General features: G+C 34.3%; 2 protein-coding genes across 2 annotated transcripts in view; one reads left to right on the forward strand and one right to left on the reverse strand.

The window, feature by feature from the left end:
- On the forward strand, nucleotides 1-5,161 carry LOC135691801 (uncharacterized). The gene is made up of 3 exons (XM_089112084.1): nucleotides 1-327; nucleotides 4,364-4,647; nucleotides 4,932-5,161. Exons 1-2 carry the CDS (start codon nucleotides 231-233, stop codon nucleotides 4,630-4,632), a joined length of 366 nt encoding a protein of 121 aa, XP_088968210.1. The 5' UTR covers nucleotides 1-230; the 3' UTR covers nucleotides 4,633-4,647; nucleotides 4,932-5,161.
- The window catches only part of LOC135691967 (meiotic recombination protein DMC1 homolog), a 24,331-nt gene continuing 9,886 nt past the window's right edge, over nucleotides 4,415-18,859 (reverse strand). Inside the window, exons 5-17 of the mRNA XM_089112085.1 lie at nucleotides 17,662-17,744; nucleotides 17,362-17,375; nucleotides 16,483-16,521; nucleotides 16,058-16,099; nucleotides 15,447-15,511; nucleotides 14,939-14,946; nucleotides 14,167-14,258; nucleotides 13,363-13,436; nucleotides 12,811-12,925; nucleotides 11,423-11,454; nucleotides 10,988-11,016; nucleotides 9,626-9,742; nucleotides 4,415-7,290 (exon numbers count right to left, since the gene is read on the reverse strand). Coding sequence (XP_088968211.1) covers nucleotides 7,221-7,290; nucleotides 9,626-9,742; nucleotides 10,988-11,016; nucleotides 11,423-11,454; nucleotides 12,811-12,925; nucleotides 13,363-13,436; nucleotides 14,167-14,258; nucleotides 14,939-14,946; nucleotides 15,447-15,511; nucleotides 16,058-16,099; nucleotides 16,483-16,521; nucleotides 17,362-17,375; nucleotides 17,662-17,744 — 780 coding nt within the window. The 3' untranslated portion in view covers nucleotides 4,415-7,220. The remainder of the gene's footprint in view (nucleotides 7,291-9,625; nucleotides 9,743-10,987; nucleotides 11,017-11,422; nucleotides 11,455-12,810; nucleotides 12,926-13,362; nucleotides 13,437-14,166; nucleotides 14,259-14,938; nucleotides 14,947-15,446; nucleotides 15,512-16,057; nucleotides 16,100-16,482; nucleotides 16,522-17,361; nucleotides 17,376-17,661; nucleotides 17,745-18,859) is intronic.

Raw genomic sequence — 18,859 nt, forward strand, 5'->3', positions numbered from 1 at the left:
AACAGGTCATTCGTGCTGCACAGTCAACGCAGTCGTACATCTATCTCTTCATGTCACGCCCACACCGGTAGCGACAGCTGACTCAGGCATTAGGTTTTGCATATAAGTGAATCGCAAGCAAGTTTTCTGCAGAACATCTGGACACGACCACTCACACACGCCTGCACTGACTGAGGATTCCTTCGTTAAACAGCAAACCTACTTTTCTTAATACAAACTTGAACGCAGAAATGGCCATTCTAAGCTCAACAGTAGTCTTCTGTCTTGCAATGGGATCATTTGCAGTAATAGATGCCTTCGATTTAATGGAGCATGCAATGAAAAAAGGTTAGTCAAGTTCATCATTATTCTGTATCGTTGTTTTGAAATTTTTTTTATTAGCGGAATTCTTCAAGCCAGTTACAAGACAGCAAAATATCTAGATACAGAAGCACAATTTTGCTTTAATATATTTGATTCAATTCGACACGTTGTGTGAAGCTTGCCTGATCTCTCTGGCATTTTGCCTCGACTCTCCTTCTGATTGCTACCAAATTTTCAAGAGCATTATTTTTCTCAGTCATGTAATTCCTGAGATAAAGATGAAATAAAACCGTTTAGTTTGGTGTAACATTTTATATCGATCTTTAAGGAATTGAACCTGTGTAAATCATTGACTCCATAGAGAAGGAGAATTTTGCCTCAGAAACCTCAATTTCAATTCTACTTCATTGCTCAAAGTGGAGTTATTTTTTCAGCCAGGTTTGTAGACAGAAAACATTGAAGAGAGAAAAAACATTAAAATTTGAATTTTCAGTGGAAAATTTTCTGCTACTGCGAATAGGAGGATCATCTTAATTCCTAGTCCAATAGGATGTCTAGCCCTTCAAGTCATTGGAAACGTTTTGGTTGTAACACCATTTATTTTCTCAGATATTTCACGGCTTTTTGATCCGAATCGTGGCGAAGCAAATAAAATGAGTTGTGTTCCGATTGTTTTCTATTTCATCTCATTTCGACAGCCACTCGGAGTAGCTGCCACTCGGTGCTAAAACGGAATAAATGTTTTTCAAAGACATATAAGAAAGAATTCATCGTACAGTTTGTCAAGCAAACTGAATCTTGGAAAGTTTTAGAAAGGTTCTAAAAAGCAGATCTATTTTCCAATCTTGTTCTAACGGAATTGATTTTTCGCTGGTTTCGTCATGTATTCATTCCAAACACTCGTTAAAACTACAGGTTGAAAACTATACATTAATGTGCTGTCGACCGTGTGCTGTTCTTAGAATTTAAGCTCTACACAATGAAAACAGAATTTTCTTCACATTCTTAAACCTATAATATGAAAACGCAAACAGTTCATCTATATGTTGCATAACATAGATCTCTTCCGCGTTTCGAGGTAATCCACGAAGGCGCCGGTTGGTCCAAAGGATCATGTCCTATGTTATCGTATTATATTTAACCGAAATATTTCCAGTTGTTCTGGTAGTATGCAAAAAGTATTTACATAACTCGCTGGATATAAATGTTAGCAATACCGATTTAGATGGTACTGGTGTGAACTATGTTTAACAGCTGAAATGTATATCTGTATACCTTATTCGTTTTAATCCAATGGATATGAGAAAATCTTCAGCGTTATCTACTTGAGTATTGGACGTTCGTGTTTCATTATATGACGAGGGCTGTTTTAGTTTGAACAAAACAAATAAAAGAACGCAAACAAGTCTCAGAGATGTCTCATTACGCAAAGGTCAAAGAATAAGAAAATCTATCGTAACATGCTGCTTAACACTTCGAGTTAGGATCAGAATACTTCCATTTTCGCCAAATTGAAAAAACTTAGGAAACAGGAAATGTCTTCAGCAGCTTGTGAAACAATATTAAGTGATGAATGAAACAACTGAATACAGCCTTACTTTATGTTAATAACGAACAATACTCTACGATAGAGATTTCACTTCTGCTCTTGGAAGTGATAACAGAAGGAAAAAAGTGTCCAATCAAATTTGTAGGTTAGTCGAAATGAAATTGCCAAATGACGTTCTTGCATCCAAATGATTTAATAATACATGAAATGCTTGTTGCAGGTGATTCATATTAGCACCTCGTTAATTATTTTATTGAAATATGCGGAAATGATTTCACGTGGCCCAGTCTTGTCGCTGTTGTAGCTGGCGAGATTTCAACATAACCAAAAAAAGAATGATTTTTGGTTGTCTGTCTATATAGCCTCAAACAAAAAAATATCTTATCTGCTGCATCGAAAATCGAAAATAACCTTTGACGGAACTCTCTCGTTTTTAACTGGAATATATCTACAGTTTTGCTTAATTACGATCTATCCCTCTTGGAATTCAGCTGCCGATTGAGCGCTTAATTGTTGCCCTGTTTGATGCCTTGCAGCGTAGATAATAAAAAAAAGATAATGGTTCTCCCTTCTATAATCTACGCTTGCACGAGCAGGTCAGCCAAAGGCCTCATGAGAAGTCCTCATGAGAAGTCCTCATGAGAAGACCACAGAAAAACCAATGTGTCATCTGTCCCTCTGTAGCAAGATCACTGACATAATCAGTGGCAGAAATTGCGGGGGTTCGCTAAATTGTCGGTTTTGTCGGTAAATAATGTTACTTGTCGGCAAATTTGTTGTTTTTGTGGGCATTGCCTCCCTCACCACCTATAAAAATGAATTTTCCCCACTTGTCATAATCTAAGTTCATGGAAGAGGAACTTTTGCCATTTTCCAGAACATCGTGACTGTTATCTATTTCTATGCAAAGGTGGCCAGTGACGTCAAACTTGGCGATGTTTAAACTCTTAAGAGAGCACTGTTTATCTCAAGGTTATCAAACATTTACATGTGAATCCAAATGTTTTTCGCAGTTCTGTGTTTGGATCTTTAGAAGATCAAATAAGTCTATAAGAAGGTGCCGCTTGGGTTTGCTTGAGATGTTTTTGGTTACACTACAGGTAGAAAGTCGAAAGACCCGCGAGGGCATAGTTACCTGATCTCAGTCCTTGAGAGAAAGTTTTTTTGGGAAATACCTCCACGAAATCCTACACCGTGGTTCATTACTGTTATGAGATGTCTTCCAAAGAAAAATTAGGTATTAGGCGTGTTTGCTCTCTATATTGGAACCAGAAAGGGAAGAAACCATTTTGGCTGATACCTAAGGCTGCCGTTTGTTTCTGCATCAATGATAGGCTGGAAAATGCCCCAGATAAGATGATTATTCCGTCTCTAGATTGAGGCACCATCACGTGGGCTAGGAACCAATCTCTGTTATTTTAAGATTAAGATACTTTACAACCTGAGCCTCTAGAAAACTATGCTTTAGCTTTTAAAACAATCTAAAAAGTTCTTAATTTAGCGTTGATAGTGATTTTGAATATAGCAACGTTAGCTGTCCGAGCATTTGGTTGTTGTCGGAAATTGTTGATGTGAAAAACATTGATAATGAATGTTTAGGGCAATGAGCTTTTTTCTTTCCTGATGATAAATGGCAGGAAGCCTGCAAGGTCTAGCTAGATGCGAATTTGTCGTAATAAAAGCAGCGGTACAATTTTGCTTATGGAAAGCTGGCAAAACCTATCCACTGGTCGAAAAGCAGGTCTTGCAAAACTTTAGTTTAAGAGAAAAAGTAAATATATCTGTGGAAGATGACCGTTAAATAATTTTACGGGCATGCAATTGAAAATATTTTCTTCAGGTTTACCCTAATCCTTGGCAAATTCACAGTCTTAGAAATTGCGTTTTGCAGTAACAGATTGCACAAGTCTGGATGCTTGGGATAATCTCTTGTTTTGCTTTCCATTTGCTTCTCTAATTTTGCCCTCTTTTCAAAAGCTGCTCGACCTCAAGCGCTGCAGTTTTCTATGCGATGGCAATATGCCAACACAAGCTGCATTTTCAAGCAGAATTCTGAAATAGTGCACAATCCTTTTTTGATAAGCCTCCTACAACCTCGTATAGGAAATTCGTATAAACAACAACAAGATTGTGGCAAGTTATGGTTGCCTTGCATAATACCGCTAATTTCTAGCCGCAATGTGTTTAAAGCAAATGGTAAAGCTAAGACAAAATGAAATGAGCGGTAAAACACTGAAACCGGTTTAGCTGAATTGATGATATAAAGAATAAAGCTTTGCACTAGCTTAAAATATAATAATGTCTAGCCTAAAAAATATGTACCACTGAATGAATTGACAATCCTCTACAAGGCCTCGGAGCAAGAACTGCCTGAAATTTTGATGACGTTTTGCCTTGTTTAAGCATTGGCTCAACACATTATGGAAATTGGCTCTTAACTCTTCGTTTACTGTTCCATTGCCATCAATTCATTTACATTCATTGGCTTAAATGTTGCTTTTTACCTTGCAGTTGACACTTCTGCTCTTAATAAAGGCATTCCTGATGTTTTTCCGTGCAAGGGTCCTTCAAGATATTCACTTGATGAGGCTAATACGAAAATGCTTTGCGGTGGAAGACTATGCTTGGTACAATGCAAAACTGGTTACAAGTCGTTCACAAAGATTCCATTTGTTTATGTATGTCATGGTGACGGCTTGTGGACATCAATACCATTTAGCAAGGCTGTCGAGGGCTATTCGATCAAGTGGCCAATTTGCTTCTTTAATGATGGATTTTGAATCAGCTTGCATTTAGTAAGCATCTTTCATGTTAACGTAGTTCAATTGGCTTTCATCCTGTCTGTATAGATCGTATTCAAAATGGCACGAAATGATATAATTTACCGTTACATTGCTTACTTAATATACTTTCTTTGTGTTTAGACACACCAAGCCTTATCGAAATGCAATGCATTGCTTTTGGGGAAATGCAAGATTTTCTTTGCAAAATTTATGTAGAATTTATGTAGAATTCGGGCTTTGGAAAATTCTGAAACTCGATCACAACAAAATATAAATGTTTTTCCTCTTTCTTTCAGGATTCTCCAAATTAAAGAACATTTTAACCGTATCGAAGTAAACTTATGTAGAGATTGTAACTAAAAGGGCAAAGGCATCGTTTATGTAATTTTATTGTACATATTAACCATATTCAGTTGCAATTATCCAAACAAATTGTTAATTTTATCTGTTAAATGAGATTGTACCTAAGACACGAACACGATTGTTGGAAGTCAAGACATTTATCAATTGTTTCATCTAAAGCAAATGTTGTGTTTTATTTGGTCTCGATTCTTGAAGATGCCGTTGCCGTTAAAATAACACACACACAAAGCGTGCACGAAGCAAAAATGTGCTTTCAGATGTCATCAAATTTCAGGCCAACTGGTCCCTATATGTCAAATAATCGCCTTAATGTAGCAAGATTTTATCACTTCGCGATTCCATCCATGAAGTCATGTCGAGGGCAGTTCAGAATAATAAATGGCACGTCAGCGCATCAATCGGAGACTGTTCAGTTGAATGAACCTTTGAAGGGTAATTACATTGACTTGTTGCTGTTGTCGGATGCTGCTACTTTATTTCATATTGAATAAGTAACACAAAATGGTCAAGATTGTTATTGGCCGAATACCAAACGTCATATCTCATTTGATAATCAAGTGTATTTTGTGAGAACACCATGAACAAGTATGGACTATGCAAGGTGTCCTTGAATAAATTAAAATGGCATTTTGGTACCAAAAAATCTTGCAGATATGAAATAAAATATAATTGAATGTTATCTCCTATTTTAAAATCATAAATTTCAAAACACTACGCAGCCAATTTACTGATAGTTTTTGCAACAAAACCTGATTTGAATGTACATTAAATGCTAAAAAACATCAAAATCTAGCAATATTTGAAGCAAACAAAGTTTTCAAACTAAAAGGTTCTTACATGTGCAGGAACTTTCGTAATGACAGCAAATTTCATGCAAAAGTATGAAATAACAAGTTAAATCAACATTGGATATGTTTTTCATGCAGGTATTATCGACTAGCTATACAGATGATATTGAAAAGATTCAACGCTTTGTCAGGAGTTTCAAAGATGACTTAAAGAACTACAATTTTCCATAAAACGTAATGAGACAAAATGAAATCTGTTTAATTTAAAAAAAAGATACCCTGCCATGAATTTAAAAACTACTAGAAATTCTTAGGTTTTATCGAAGTAAAAGTAAGAGGAATAGGTGCAAATAGGTCTGTTTGAGAAAGAGAAAATTTTGCTTTGAAAAACTAGAAAGATTGAAAAACTTATCTCTTCACAATTTCAAAAATGTTTATTCAGAATACAAGATATAAATTCATATAAATACACCAATTCGACTTACGACCTCGTTTTGGAAATTTCTCCAAACTTAATTATACGACTTTTTTAAGTTCAGATTTGGTTTTATCGTCATAATTTTAGGCGGGATACCATTTTTCATATTGTTTGAGCTTGTATTTTAGATTTTACCGAGAAATGAAATTTGAAAACTTGTAAGGGATTTGACCGCAAAAATCGTTTCGGGGGGAAACTTTACCCCCCTAGTCGCCAATTACGGTCAAATCTCTTATATAGTTTTTATCTTTATGTCGTCATAAAATCAATATCGTGAGCAATATCATAATGAAAACTTACAAGTAGACTAAAATCATTGCTGTCAATCCGAATCTGAGGTCAAAAATTTTGTACAAAAGAATTTTTCAAAATGAGGCCGTAAGTCGAATTGGTGTATTGAATAAAAATTTCAGGAGTCAGACTAAGAACGGAATCAATTCTAGGCCTAGTTCGGCTACAGGTGCAAATTGTTGCAGTGTCAAATTTATCAAAAGAATAATCGATTATTTAGATAAAAGCAACGCCTAAATTATGCACAATGTCAAAGATAAATAAGATATGCGCAACATAGATTGACACTAGCTTCAAAACTAGAACTAACTTCACACACAGCTTCTATCTACAATTAGGTAACCTGTAAGATTTCGGGAAATTTACAAGCATTTCATAGCATTTTGACAAATTTCTATTATGCAATATTTTATAACAGAGCGAACTGTTGAGAAATGCTGCAAGCATTATCAGAATTGCTGCAAGCACAAAGAAAGCATTATCAGAGACCACTTGCAGACAGCTAGAACTGTAGCTTCCCTCAACATAACATTTCTAATTTCATCTTAAAAGTCTTCGCTTAAATGCCGTGAAAAACAATCCATCGTTTTCTTGCCTTAAAATACCCTTTGCTTCTGTGTTTTTTCGATTTGGAGCGTCGGCCAATGACATGTGCAGTTCTTATATCACTCTTTGGCATCACTTATTCCACCGTTAGTTACAGCAAATGTCGCCTCGTTTTCGGGTAAATCAGGACTGAAAATACAAAATATACATAGTCTTTTTGTAATGTTAGAATAGAGGCTGTACACGTATTTCGCCTATATCATATCACTTAGAAATCTACACATTCTCTCTCTAAACTGCTCTTGAATACACCCTGATGGTATGCAAATATCTTTGTCATTCAGTATTTTGGAAATTACATCTACTGTCATTTAATAATTCCAAAATTTTCTAAAAACTAAGCTTTGTATTTTCTATTTGTTGTTGTGTATCGCCACTCCAGACTCTACTATTTTTTGCGTTTACATCTGAAAATTTGTGTCGGTCCATTTTGCCTTGAAGGAGGCTTTGATATTTGACTAAACCAGCTTTTTATCAATATCTGAGTTACAAAATGCCGTTCATAGGTAACCATTATTTATTTTTGATACGATTGGACTAAGTCACATACAAATAGTTTTTCGTGCATCACTGTATCCCATCCTTCATCTAAGTAATTAGAACTTTTGTTTGTTTGGGAAAAATTTCCTCAAACATTTTCATTGAACATTTTATTTGCCAAATAGAAATGTATATGTTTGCCTTAGTGCTGTTCCTTTCCTGCCAATAACTTGCATGTTTTAATGACTTTTTCGTAAAGAGCGTGTTTTAAAGATGAAACTCTGAGTTACTACTGGAATTTCAGTTTTACTTGAGCTCTATTGTCAGCACGGTCATTATTTCATATATGATTGTGCGATTTCCCGGACACATTAAGTCTTCTTTCCGTATAAGTGAATCCTCTTTTAAACCGTTGCGTGTCAGACATTTTGTGAACATTACAAAACAATGTCTCGAAAACAGATCTAGCGATGTCCTGCTGTATAAAGGCATCTGCAATCCGCTAAATTCGGCAGCAATGTATTACCATAGTACTCAAGAAAGAATGCATGCAACGAAAGCACTACTTATCAGTGCAAAATCCATCACTTATTTTGTTGGGGACATATTAAACTGCAAAGATTAAGATCTTGCTAGATGCTGCAATTGCTAGATGTTCGTGGATTTAACCAAAGATAGGCTGTTTTATTCCTTATTTATGTGGGAAATTCATAATTCTCTTATCAAGAAAACTTGAGTTTTTTATTACTTTAGTTATATTTTGCCACAGAGCAGAGTCGGCAGGATTCTATGGAAGACGTCCCGCTGACACTGTGATTACATAGCAATGCCTCCAGACTTCGTGTGTGGCAGCAGATTTTCACCGGCCGCAATTAATAGATTTTGAGTAAACGTATAAGAAAAGTTTCATTTTTTTATAGACTAACGTAATTTTTTGAAGCATAGTCTCACATTATTGGTCAATTTGACTCTGTAGGGCGACTCTAACTAAATATCCTTCAAAAACGACATCTTAGTAATTTGTTAAGATACTCTTTCCTCGTTCAGTTTCAAATATGTTCAGTGTCATCAAATATACATTATGCTAAAATTGACCTCGATAAATATATCAAAGAAAAAAATAAATGCTTTACTTTCTGAAACGTCTAACTCAAGTTTCAAACATCACGTTGCTTTTATCAAGTTCATTATTGTGATATCTGGTTATTTTCAAACTCCTTTTGGCAGACAGAGAGGTTGACCTAAAGAAATGCATGACCAGTAGTAATTCGTGACAAAATTAATCTATTCATTTTTAATTTTCAATTGTGCACTTCCATGGAGTATTCACAACGGTTTAAGGCTCAAAATAGATAAGCAAATCAGATAAACTTTATATCAAAACTTTGATACTCATTTTGAAATTTTCATTTAGATAATCAGAAGTGCTTTAAATCACGCTCTTGTTAATTGCAGCATAGTTAGATATGCAAAAGATAAGAGCTGATTGTTGAGTTGGTAAGGGAAATCAGCACTTTTGCCATTTTTTACAAAGCCATGTTAATGCTATAGAAGGGAAAGCCCATTTCATACAAAAAATGTTAATTGCAAATCTAGTAAGAAAAAGCTGATCAACTTAGCAAGATGCTCAGTTTTTGAACATTGTATTAAGACTGGTCTACAGCACATACTACATAAGGTATGAAAAGCATCAGTTTAGAGGAAAACAGTTTTGCTAGTTCCTTAACAAAAATGCACTTTGCATAGAAAGGATACGTGGCTCAATTGACTTAAATTAAGAAGAAAAAAACAAGTTGAGGACCAGAATAAAAAAAAAATAAGTTTGATAGTTAAAAACACCTATGTTTTGTGTGTTTTTAATTACCAAAATAATTTATTTCATTCGTGTACTCAATTTATCTGCTAACTATATTATCGTTAAATTTAAAAAGAAGCACTGCATAATAGAAAACAAGCATAGAAACTCATAGTGAAATTTGCATACCTATCAAAGATCTTGGCAATTCTCAACTCCCCTCTTCCTTTTCTCAAGCTAATTCTTGTTGTTGATGCATGGGCCAATATATGGCCCCCAACCGGTTTTTTAGGGTCAGCTTGAAAACTAATGGGAAATATCGAATAATTATTTAATACAAATTTCTGGCTTTTTTAAAGATAAGTTCTTATATTTGTTGGCTTTTTTATTTAATCAAATTTTTATTCACTTACTTGAAAAAAATTATGCACCGTTTACCATATAATTGTAATAAAATTCAGTGAATGGCCCAGAAAAAGCACCAAACTTTCTCCAAACAATTTCACATTCTGCATTTAATGATAATTTTACATGCTGATGAATAGTTTTATCACTTATCCTCGCACATTGACCAAAGACAAACCAATTTACTTTTTATAACAATTTCTGTTTCCTGCAGTGTGAATATTTTATACAAAAAAACTCGTACCTCATTGTAGCTGCAAAGAAAAAAAAGTTGATTACTTTACAATTATGATAAATCGGATAAAAACAAAATTATTAAAATTTTAGTAACAACGTGATTAAGAGTATTTTTGTGGCATGCACATGCATGTGACATTAGGAAGGATGTATGACTTTGAGAAAGTTTTAAATCTTTTATCTATCTCAAAACTTTAAGCAATAATTTGATACGAGATTTAACAATTTTCAAATTTGGTTATGTTTTTACTGCACAGACTTTAATTGAATATAAACGAAAAACAGTTTCTTGTGATACTAATTTTGTTTTTTCTTGTGATACTAATCTTGTTTTTAGTCTTTACTGATTTACGTGTATTTATTGTTGTTTATTCTCGGCGTATTGCGGTGTTTCATATTTGCTACATTTTTATCGACTTTTCGCCACTAGAACTCCTTGGAGCCCGTCGAGCAGCCTGCTACAGTGGCCTTTTCTTCATTCATATATAATTGAATAGATGACTTTTTAAACTGCTGCAAGTCATTTTGGCATGATGCGCGAAAAATTGTTACCAACTTGTTGAAATGAATATTTGTTTCAGCGAAATTCACCCAATCATTGCAAGACTCAAATAAGTGTTGGGGTGGATTGTGTTTTTGTCGATTCTAAAAGAAAAATGTATTTTCAGTTTTTCAAAATTGCCTGATTCTGTTCTCTTGAACCTCTCTTTGTATCAAATAGCCTATTGCATAGGGATTCTTTTTTAGATCTTGTGACTTGAGAATACTTTTGAAGAGGATTTTGCCTATAACAACTCTGTGGTATTAGATAAGCAAAGTCAATGTCAAATATTGCCTTTGTTTGAAAACCATGTTGAACAGTATCAAGAGCGTCGTGCAACGTGCCGAAAAAGAAATCAACAGGTAAACTGCATAATACCTCCAGGGTCAGCAGTCATCTGAAATAAAATAAACAAGTTTGTTAGATATTTGCTAGACAAATTAGTTTTTATAAACATCTATTGATGTTTTAAATTTTCCACGCTTTCTAAGCCAGGGTCAATTGTATCTAACAAATTTTAAATGCAGAACCATTTGTATTATTTAAGACCAAAGTGGAATATGGAGTTTTTAATGACCTCTGTGATTGGAGCCTAGCTGTTCAAGACCATGCAAGAATGCCATGCAGGAGAACCATGCCGGACAGTGCCTTAGCCTCTGAAACTGCGATTTTCTTAGTTATTTTCATTGCTTTAAGTAAAAATAGGTCATATAAAATCGCAAAACCTCAAAACCTCAAAAGAGCATTCTATTATAGCTAACTGTGTACTGTGTCGTAACAACAAAGATGAAGCCGGTACTGACCTGGTTAGTTATAAACACAGCAACGTTGTACTCTAAAAGAAATTAAAAACGGTCATAATTTTTATGCTGGATTGAAGATACCTTAGCAAATGTCGTTACTTGTTGATACGATGATACAGAGGCCTTTGAGATCATGCTTTACTAAAATGATTAAATAAACATTCGTTCGACATGACTGCAAACTGTTTCGCCAACTGATTCTTGAAAACCATTGCTTGGTGCCAAAGCCCAAGAGAATGTAAATCATCAAGAGCTTTTTTTAAAAGTGAAGAAAAATGAATTTGAGTTGGTTTCAGAAAAAAAGGATCATTTGCTTGCAGATATGTCAAAATCACTGTTATGTCAAAATGTCAAAGTTTAAAGCTAGACCTGTCCCAAATTTTTATGTGAATTTAACTCAGGCTAGTTAGGTGATGCAAGGGAATCTACAAATACTGCGAATACCTTAAGCATAATGCTTAATGAATTCTGATGCAAAACGCTTTCCCTTAACAGGCATTTCTTAACAGCGCCATGTGCCGTAAATTCCACAGCTTTCGGCATTTCAGAATACTTTCAGAGCAGCTGCAGGATAATTGCGTCATTTGAATTTAGTGAAACAATGTTATTTCTCTGTTCCTATTGTTATTGCTCTGTGCTTACATAGATGCAAACTTTTGCTTGAATTCAAACCAAAGCAATACACGAGAAACGAAGATAAATAATATGCTAAAAACTGAATAACAGCAAAAATATAGACAATCACATATTCAGAGGTAGGTATATAAATAGATCTCACGGGTCGGGAAATCGATTATGAATGTTTTAATTTAGGTCAAAATTAGGGTACAAGGATAGTTTACAGTCTGAAGTACAGCAGCAGTGGTGAAGATTTTAATAAAAGACTAAATTAAAATTTCAGCTTTATAAAAACTCAGCTTTTTCATTAGAATTTGCTGCCAAATATTTGAAGTATCCATGATTGATTGACTTAAACTAAATTGCAGAACAGTACAGCATCAGTTTGTGTAGAAATAAAGAATAAATAAATAAATACTTTGAGCTCTAAAAGCTTGTCATCTAAGCACTGAACTAATCCAATCGAAAAACCTTTGCATATGCCAGATGAATTACCAGCCAAATTTTGTTCATCAGTCCTCTGGTTTTAATTTATTTTTCTTGATTGTCCTGCCTTGTTCCTGGTTACCGCTACTCAAAATGCACTTCATCATTCAGATTCTGGTAATGCAGAGAATGGCACGCTTGCAACTTAATTTTCTTTTGACCAATTAACTACTACGTAGCTAGTGCCAACCTGGCACTCTTAATCATGCATCCTTAATCAATGTAGGTATAATCATCCAGCAAATGAAGTGTAAAGTTTGGGTCCTCGGTATAGAACAACTTGCCTTCTGAAATCTTCTGCAGCCTTGAAAGCATCTGGGCTAACTTTTGCTGTCGATCAGCTAGCTCTCCTCGTCCACAAAAATCCACTCTAAACAGAGCCATAATTGAATCAATAATCTAGACAGCCAAAAAAAATCCAAGTTAACTTTCATTATCTTATCCAATATAATGATAACTTGCAATTTGTATGATATTCTTATTTTCTGAAATTTTCATTTTCTGGTGTTCTTATATTCTGGTGAATTTTTATATTCTGAAATTTTGAAATTTATATTCTTATATTTTGGCATTCTAACGCTCTGATATTCTTGTATTCAGATATTGTTATATTCTCTATCCTTAGCAGTTCTGCCATGTCATATTGCCCGCTCATATTGTACCAGACTCCCAAAGTGATAAGATCAACTTTGAAATGAGTATTTAATAGCAGCTTTCTAAGAGCGCCAAATTTTTCCATTAGAATCGCTGCCAGTTCAAGTTTTCTTATCAAGCAAATCAGTTATTGTCGATAAACTTGAAAATTAAAAATTCATAGCGTAATAGCTTGAACGCACCAATAACTTGAATATTCCTGGCTCTTCATGAAACTTAGCAGCCACACAATCAAGGATCTCGTATTGATGCTCGCCTATTGAAGATACAAAGATTTTTGTAATCTTAAAGGACAGTGCAGTGACCTGCGCAGGGCTCGTCTGGGATGAACATTAGATGTACAAGACAATTTTTAGAGATAGCTTATGTTGAAACCACATTAATGAATACTCATAGCCCTAGAAATTCAGTAACGCATTATGTAACAACAACAATATGGTAATTAGTTTTTCTTGGGCAGAAATCGAATTTTTCATAGATCACGTTTGCTCCTTCACATTTCATACGATGTATGCGATAGTTTGGCGCCTTGTAAGTATCAGCTACTTGACAATTTTGAAACAAATATTCTTGTTTACAGGGAAGATAAGGCTTGATATTAAACGCAACCTGATGCATAAGCTGTTAATAGTCGGCGAAAAGTGTCAGTTTATTAAGAAGAATATCAGCTGCTTAAACAATGGTTAATTTGCTTCTCGTTTTTATGACAGATGAATCATGTCTTTGCAGCAGACGTGATCAACCTTTTTTATTCGAAAATCTAACAAAAATCTTAACAGTTTACATGTCTTTATTCAAAATGTTCGCTTTTTTCAATAAAATGTCATGGTCTTGTAATCAGCGACCAGCAAATGAATGAATCAAATAACCAAGAAGGTTCTACTATAATTCATTCATATCAATAGTGTCCACACGCTCATATAAGAAGAGAAAAAGGTAAAAATAAATTTTTACCTTTATTGTTTATCTATTGATGCTTTACTTACTTGTATATGCCCGTACATAGAGAACATTTTCCAGCATTGCATCTTGATCAAGATTAAATCTATCAGCGATTGCTCTCAATCGATCAGGACGGCTAAATCACATTAAGAACAGTAAACTTCGAAAGTTTTTCCTAAAAGCTGATGCAAAATCAGGAATGTATTGTGTTTCAATAATGAAATTTTTTAATGATTCCTGACATCGTGAAGCATTAACAGAATACTGCTTGAAAGTTTGGCATCAAACCAAAGTTTGGTCCATGCGCATAAAAACTACGTCAATAGGATTTGAAAGATAAACGAAAAGTATCTGGTGTCTTTTGGACAAATATTTATCAAGCTTCAAAACACGGGACGCTCATGAGTGTTTGGCTCACGGGCTTCAAAACATTGTTTTGCTAGTGACAGTTTGGCTCACAAGATTCAAAACACTGTTTTGCTCGTGACTGTTTGGCTCATGAGCTTCAAAACACTGTTTTGCTCATGACTATTTGGTTCACGAGCTTCAAAACATTGTTTTGCTCATGACTGTTTAGCTCACGAGCTTCAAAACACTGTTTTGCTCATGACTGTTTGGCTCACGAGCTTCAAAACACTTCAAAACACTGTTTGGCTCATGACTGTTTAGCTCACGAGCTTCAAAACACTGTTCGGCCAATAAGCTCACAAGCAGTAATGAAAGGGGTTCGTTGCAACATTTAGGCTCTTCAACATGAAACTTTTTTGGCTCACGTGTATCTGTAAAGTATTGACAAATCTTAATTGAAAAAGATACAAGGTGTTCTAGAAGAAAAGGTAAGTTGTGTTATAGTTCAAAAAAGCCATTTGATAAAACAATTGCAGTCTTCTATTAAGTTCCCTGAGTGAAACAGATGATTACAATGAAATGTAATAAAGAAAACTTCCTTAAATAGTTTTACACTATGCTACAAGCTGAGTTTCTCGATCATGCTTCAATTAAAGGGCTCAAACTTTTAAACAGTTTCAAAATCAATTTCAAAATTATTAATTTTTTTGAAGAAATAAGGTCTGTAATACGTTCAAAGATAAAAAGTTAACAAGTGAATTGACATAAAAAATTGGTTTGCCCTTTAAGTTTTCCAACAGTTACCGAAAGTTTCCGACTCTTTTTCTTAATGTATTTCTCAGAGTGTTTTTTTCGCAAAATTCAGTTAATAAAAAAGCCAAAAAACTATATGACCTCTCAAAGAATAAAATCTTTGATACTTGATTTGTTAGAAGTGCGCCATTTCTATCAGAAGACAATAGGTTGATATTCTTACCTCTGTGTCAATGAATATTACTTTTCCTCCACCATAGCCGTTTGGGCCTGGCAACTGTGCAGTCACTGCAACAAAGGCAGATAAATAACTTGCATCTTTAAGTATTGCTCCAATTTATAAAAAAGGCTGAAACAATCTGAAAAAAACTCGAACAATTTACGGTTTGAACAAAGCCTACTTATGTGCCTTCCATTGTCAGACCTGTCGTCGTTTACTACAAGGAGTATCAAACTGCCTTGAGTCCCTAGTTTTCCCGGCTAATGCCACAAGTTTTATGACGGGATAGAATTTTCTGAGTTTGGGCAAAATTAAAGTCCTGATTTAAAGCATAAAGTAGAATTAAAGCAAGGCAATATTCTTTGGAAGAATGGCTGGATGCAAAGAGAAAATTCAATTACAAATTTAATATAAAGCGGAGTTCTTTGTAGGATCGTTTTTACGACTGAACTGTTCTCTTGCCATAAAATCTTCTCTCTTTGGTACAGAATGACTTTGCAAATAACAGTGATAGCAGACTATGAAGCAGCTGTAGGCGAAACACATTCCTTGTCTTGTCCGGAATTTAATTTAAAAGACAGCATTTCATTTAGTGAAACATTGCATAGACTTACCACAAAGGGTATGTGACAGCTGCGTTTTCCCAGTTCGGAATTCTGTTAAGAAAACGAGTTGTTATGGTTTCTCGAACTCTTAAAGAAGGAAAGTTGCTACCAACACCGAATACTTAACTTTTTTCTTTAAGTCTAAACCACGAGGAATAACGACGGCCTTAATTTCAGCCCAAGAGTACTATTAGCCCTGGTTCATGAAAGAACATTGTCTAGCTAAACTAGCCAGAACCCTCTATATACTTTCCGTGTTTTCTTCTTTAAATACGTAGTAAAACTTTTTAGGAACATTTCAGAGCCAGTCTAGCAATGGACCTTCAAAATAAACATTCAATTTGGTTTGTAATCTAACTTGTGAGATATTTCCTCTTCATTAAGTGATAAAAAATAATGCTTAATCAAAAATCAATAACAATTACTGTTTCTACCTCCAAAAGCTTCTGTGATAGACATACTCTCAATTCCTCCTGCAACCAAATTAAAAGATGGTAAAAGATGTTTTTATGAAGCTGTTTCATGGCAAATAATTGACAGAAAATGAAAATCGAATTTATACTACAAATTACGTACTTAGTAAAACCTTTATTTATGTATTTACAACATCATGGCACAAGAGTTTTATGAATAAATTCAGCTGAAAATTAACAAAAAACTTTACTATTGAGTTTTTTCCTAACAGATACAACCTCATTTGATTATTTATAAACTTCTATCGACAATCAAGGTAGAGAAATTATCCCTAAGGAAGGTAGGGGCCCCTTGGACAAATCTCCTATTACCATGGGCATGAGAATGAGTTGATTTGGCGACTTTCAAAATGTTTACAAATAAACGCCGGAAGAAGGTAAATGATAAGTTCTCTGTAATTGACTAGAATCACACATTTAAAGAGCTTCTAAGTTTCAAGCTGAAAGAAATCGGGAAAGCTAAAATTGAAATTTCTTTGAGAAACTTAGCTAGATTGGGCTGTTGATCCGGGGAGTGCGGTTTTGAAAAAATTATTACATGACCTAAAATTTATAAACTCCCCAAAACCCTACTCCAAAATTTGGATACAATATGAAATGCATACCCTTAAATGTACTTAAAATCTGCAAAAATCTAGCAACTCAATCAAGTAAATAAAAACATATTACTGCTGAAAAACCTATAATACTTTGTGATATTTTCATTTTATATCGCAACCATAGACTTGATTACGATATACCCTCTCTCTTGATATTGAATAATAAAATTCTAAGTCGTAGGGTAGTGTCTTTTAAGTGCAATGCAAAATATAAAAATAAAACCAGATTAAGAGTTCTTACCTCCCAAAAGTTTGCTAAAAATAAACAGACGATTGTTAGTGAAAGGTTATAACTTCGATATACTAATTAATTATTGTTACAAAACCATTAGAAAAAGTCAACATGAGTTTATTTATTCGGTCAATTCTTTTGCTCGATATCTTTTACAAGCTATCTTTGAAGGACTGGAAACAATTCTAGACAACCTTTTTTACCACATTCTTCAAGACAAAATATCAGACATAAATGTCAATTAGCCCAAAATCAATAAAATCAAGGTTTTACATAAAAATAACTGAAATGTTGCTGTAGAAAACATACTCAAATTCTGTGCTTCCGGACGATATCCTGAAAACGGTTCTTCTTTTCTCACTGTACTCAAATGCAGTCAAAAAGCCTATAGCCTGTTAGGAAGATTTAATTTGTTTTTACATTTTCTGCAAGAACACATCAAAATTTACGCTATAACTTTGCAGTAAAATAATGATATTAGGGTTTAGTACCCTTTAATTTGAGAAAAAGGTACTATTATCTCATCTATAAAAGATATTAAGATAGCAGAAACAGCTTCTTTCCTCTCTTCAGACAGCCACCATCCTCCCTCCTCACTCAAACATAAGCCCAGTTTACACTACGAAAATTAATCTAGGTTAAAGTAACCGGGTCGAAACCAGTACTTTTTGTCCAAACAAAGTCGTTTTAATGGTAGGGTGGCTAGCAAACCAAAAGGGCCCGGTTCAGGGTGTGGCAGATAAACTTTTTTTAAACCACAACCCACTAATGAAAGCATAGCCTTAAATACGCTCAGTCCAAATCAATTGTTGATGGGTGCTGTACTCTTTTCTATTCAAGGATTCTATACAGATAACCTTTTCACAATAACAGCAAAATAATAGTTCTATTTGTAACTTCAAGAAAGTCTAACAACAGTTCAAAATAATAATCCTAGTTTAACACTTCTAGCAATATTGCCATGTGAGCCTAATATCTAATATTGTGAATCTGAGCCAAGAAAAAGAATTCAATCTGCTAGTTCTGTTCTTGCATGTATCATTCTTTCATTTGTCTATGTGAAAATCTTGGCTACAATTTGAAATTTAATAAACTACAAACTTGTTTACACTAAAACCCGATTCTTCACTCTGTACCATACTTTTTAAACACGTTGTTCATTTAACAATTAGCAGCAAACAGAAAAACTTCAATATAACTTTTTAACATGCACCCTCGACAATAAAACTTGAAAAACCTGAAGGAAAGCTTTGCACTTTAGCTTTCACAGGAAGAAACTTTCGTGGGAAGAAACTTTTGCGTTTTTAGCGTTTTTGGCCTAAAATCGCGAATGTTTAATATGCAAAATTTCCTGAAATACCAAATTTGCGAAAGTTTATTTGTCTGAAATATCCAGAAAATTTGCTGCTGATCATATTAGGAACCTTGATGGCGAATGATTGTTTTGAACAAATTTTGATGTTGTTTTGTTGGTATCATTGTTTTTGCTAAAACGCCAAATTTTGTT

This window comes from Rhopilema esculentum, chromosome 13, assembly GCF_057945365.1.
Source record: "Rhopilema esculentum isolate cy_ngs chromosome 13, ASM5794536v1, whole genome shotgun sequence".
In the NCBI taxonomy this organism is placed as follows: domain Eukaryota; kingdom Metazoa; phylum Cnidaria; class Scyphozoa; order Rhizostomeae; family Rhizostomatidae; genus Rhopilema; species Rhopilema esculentum.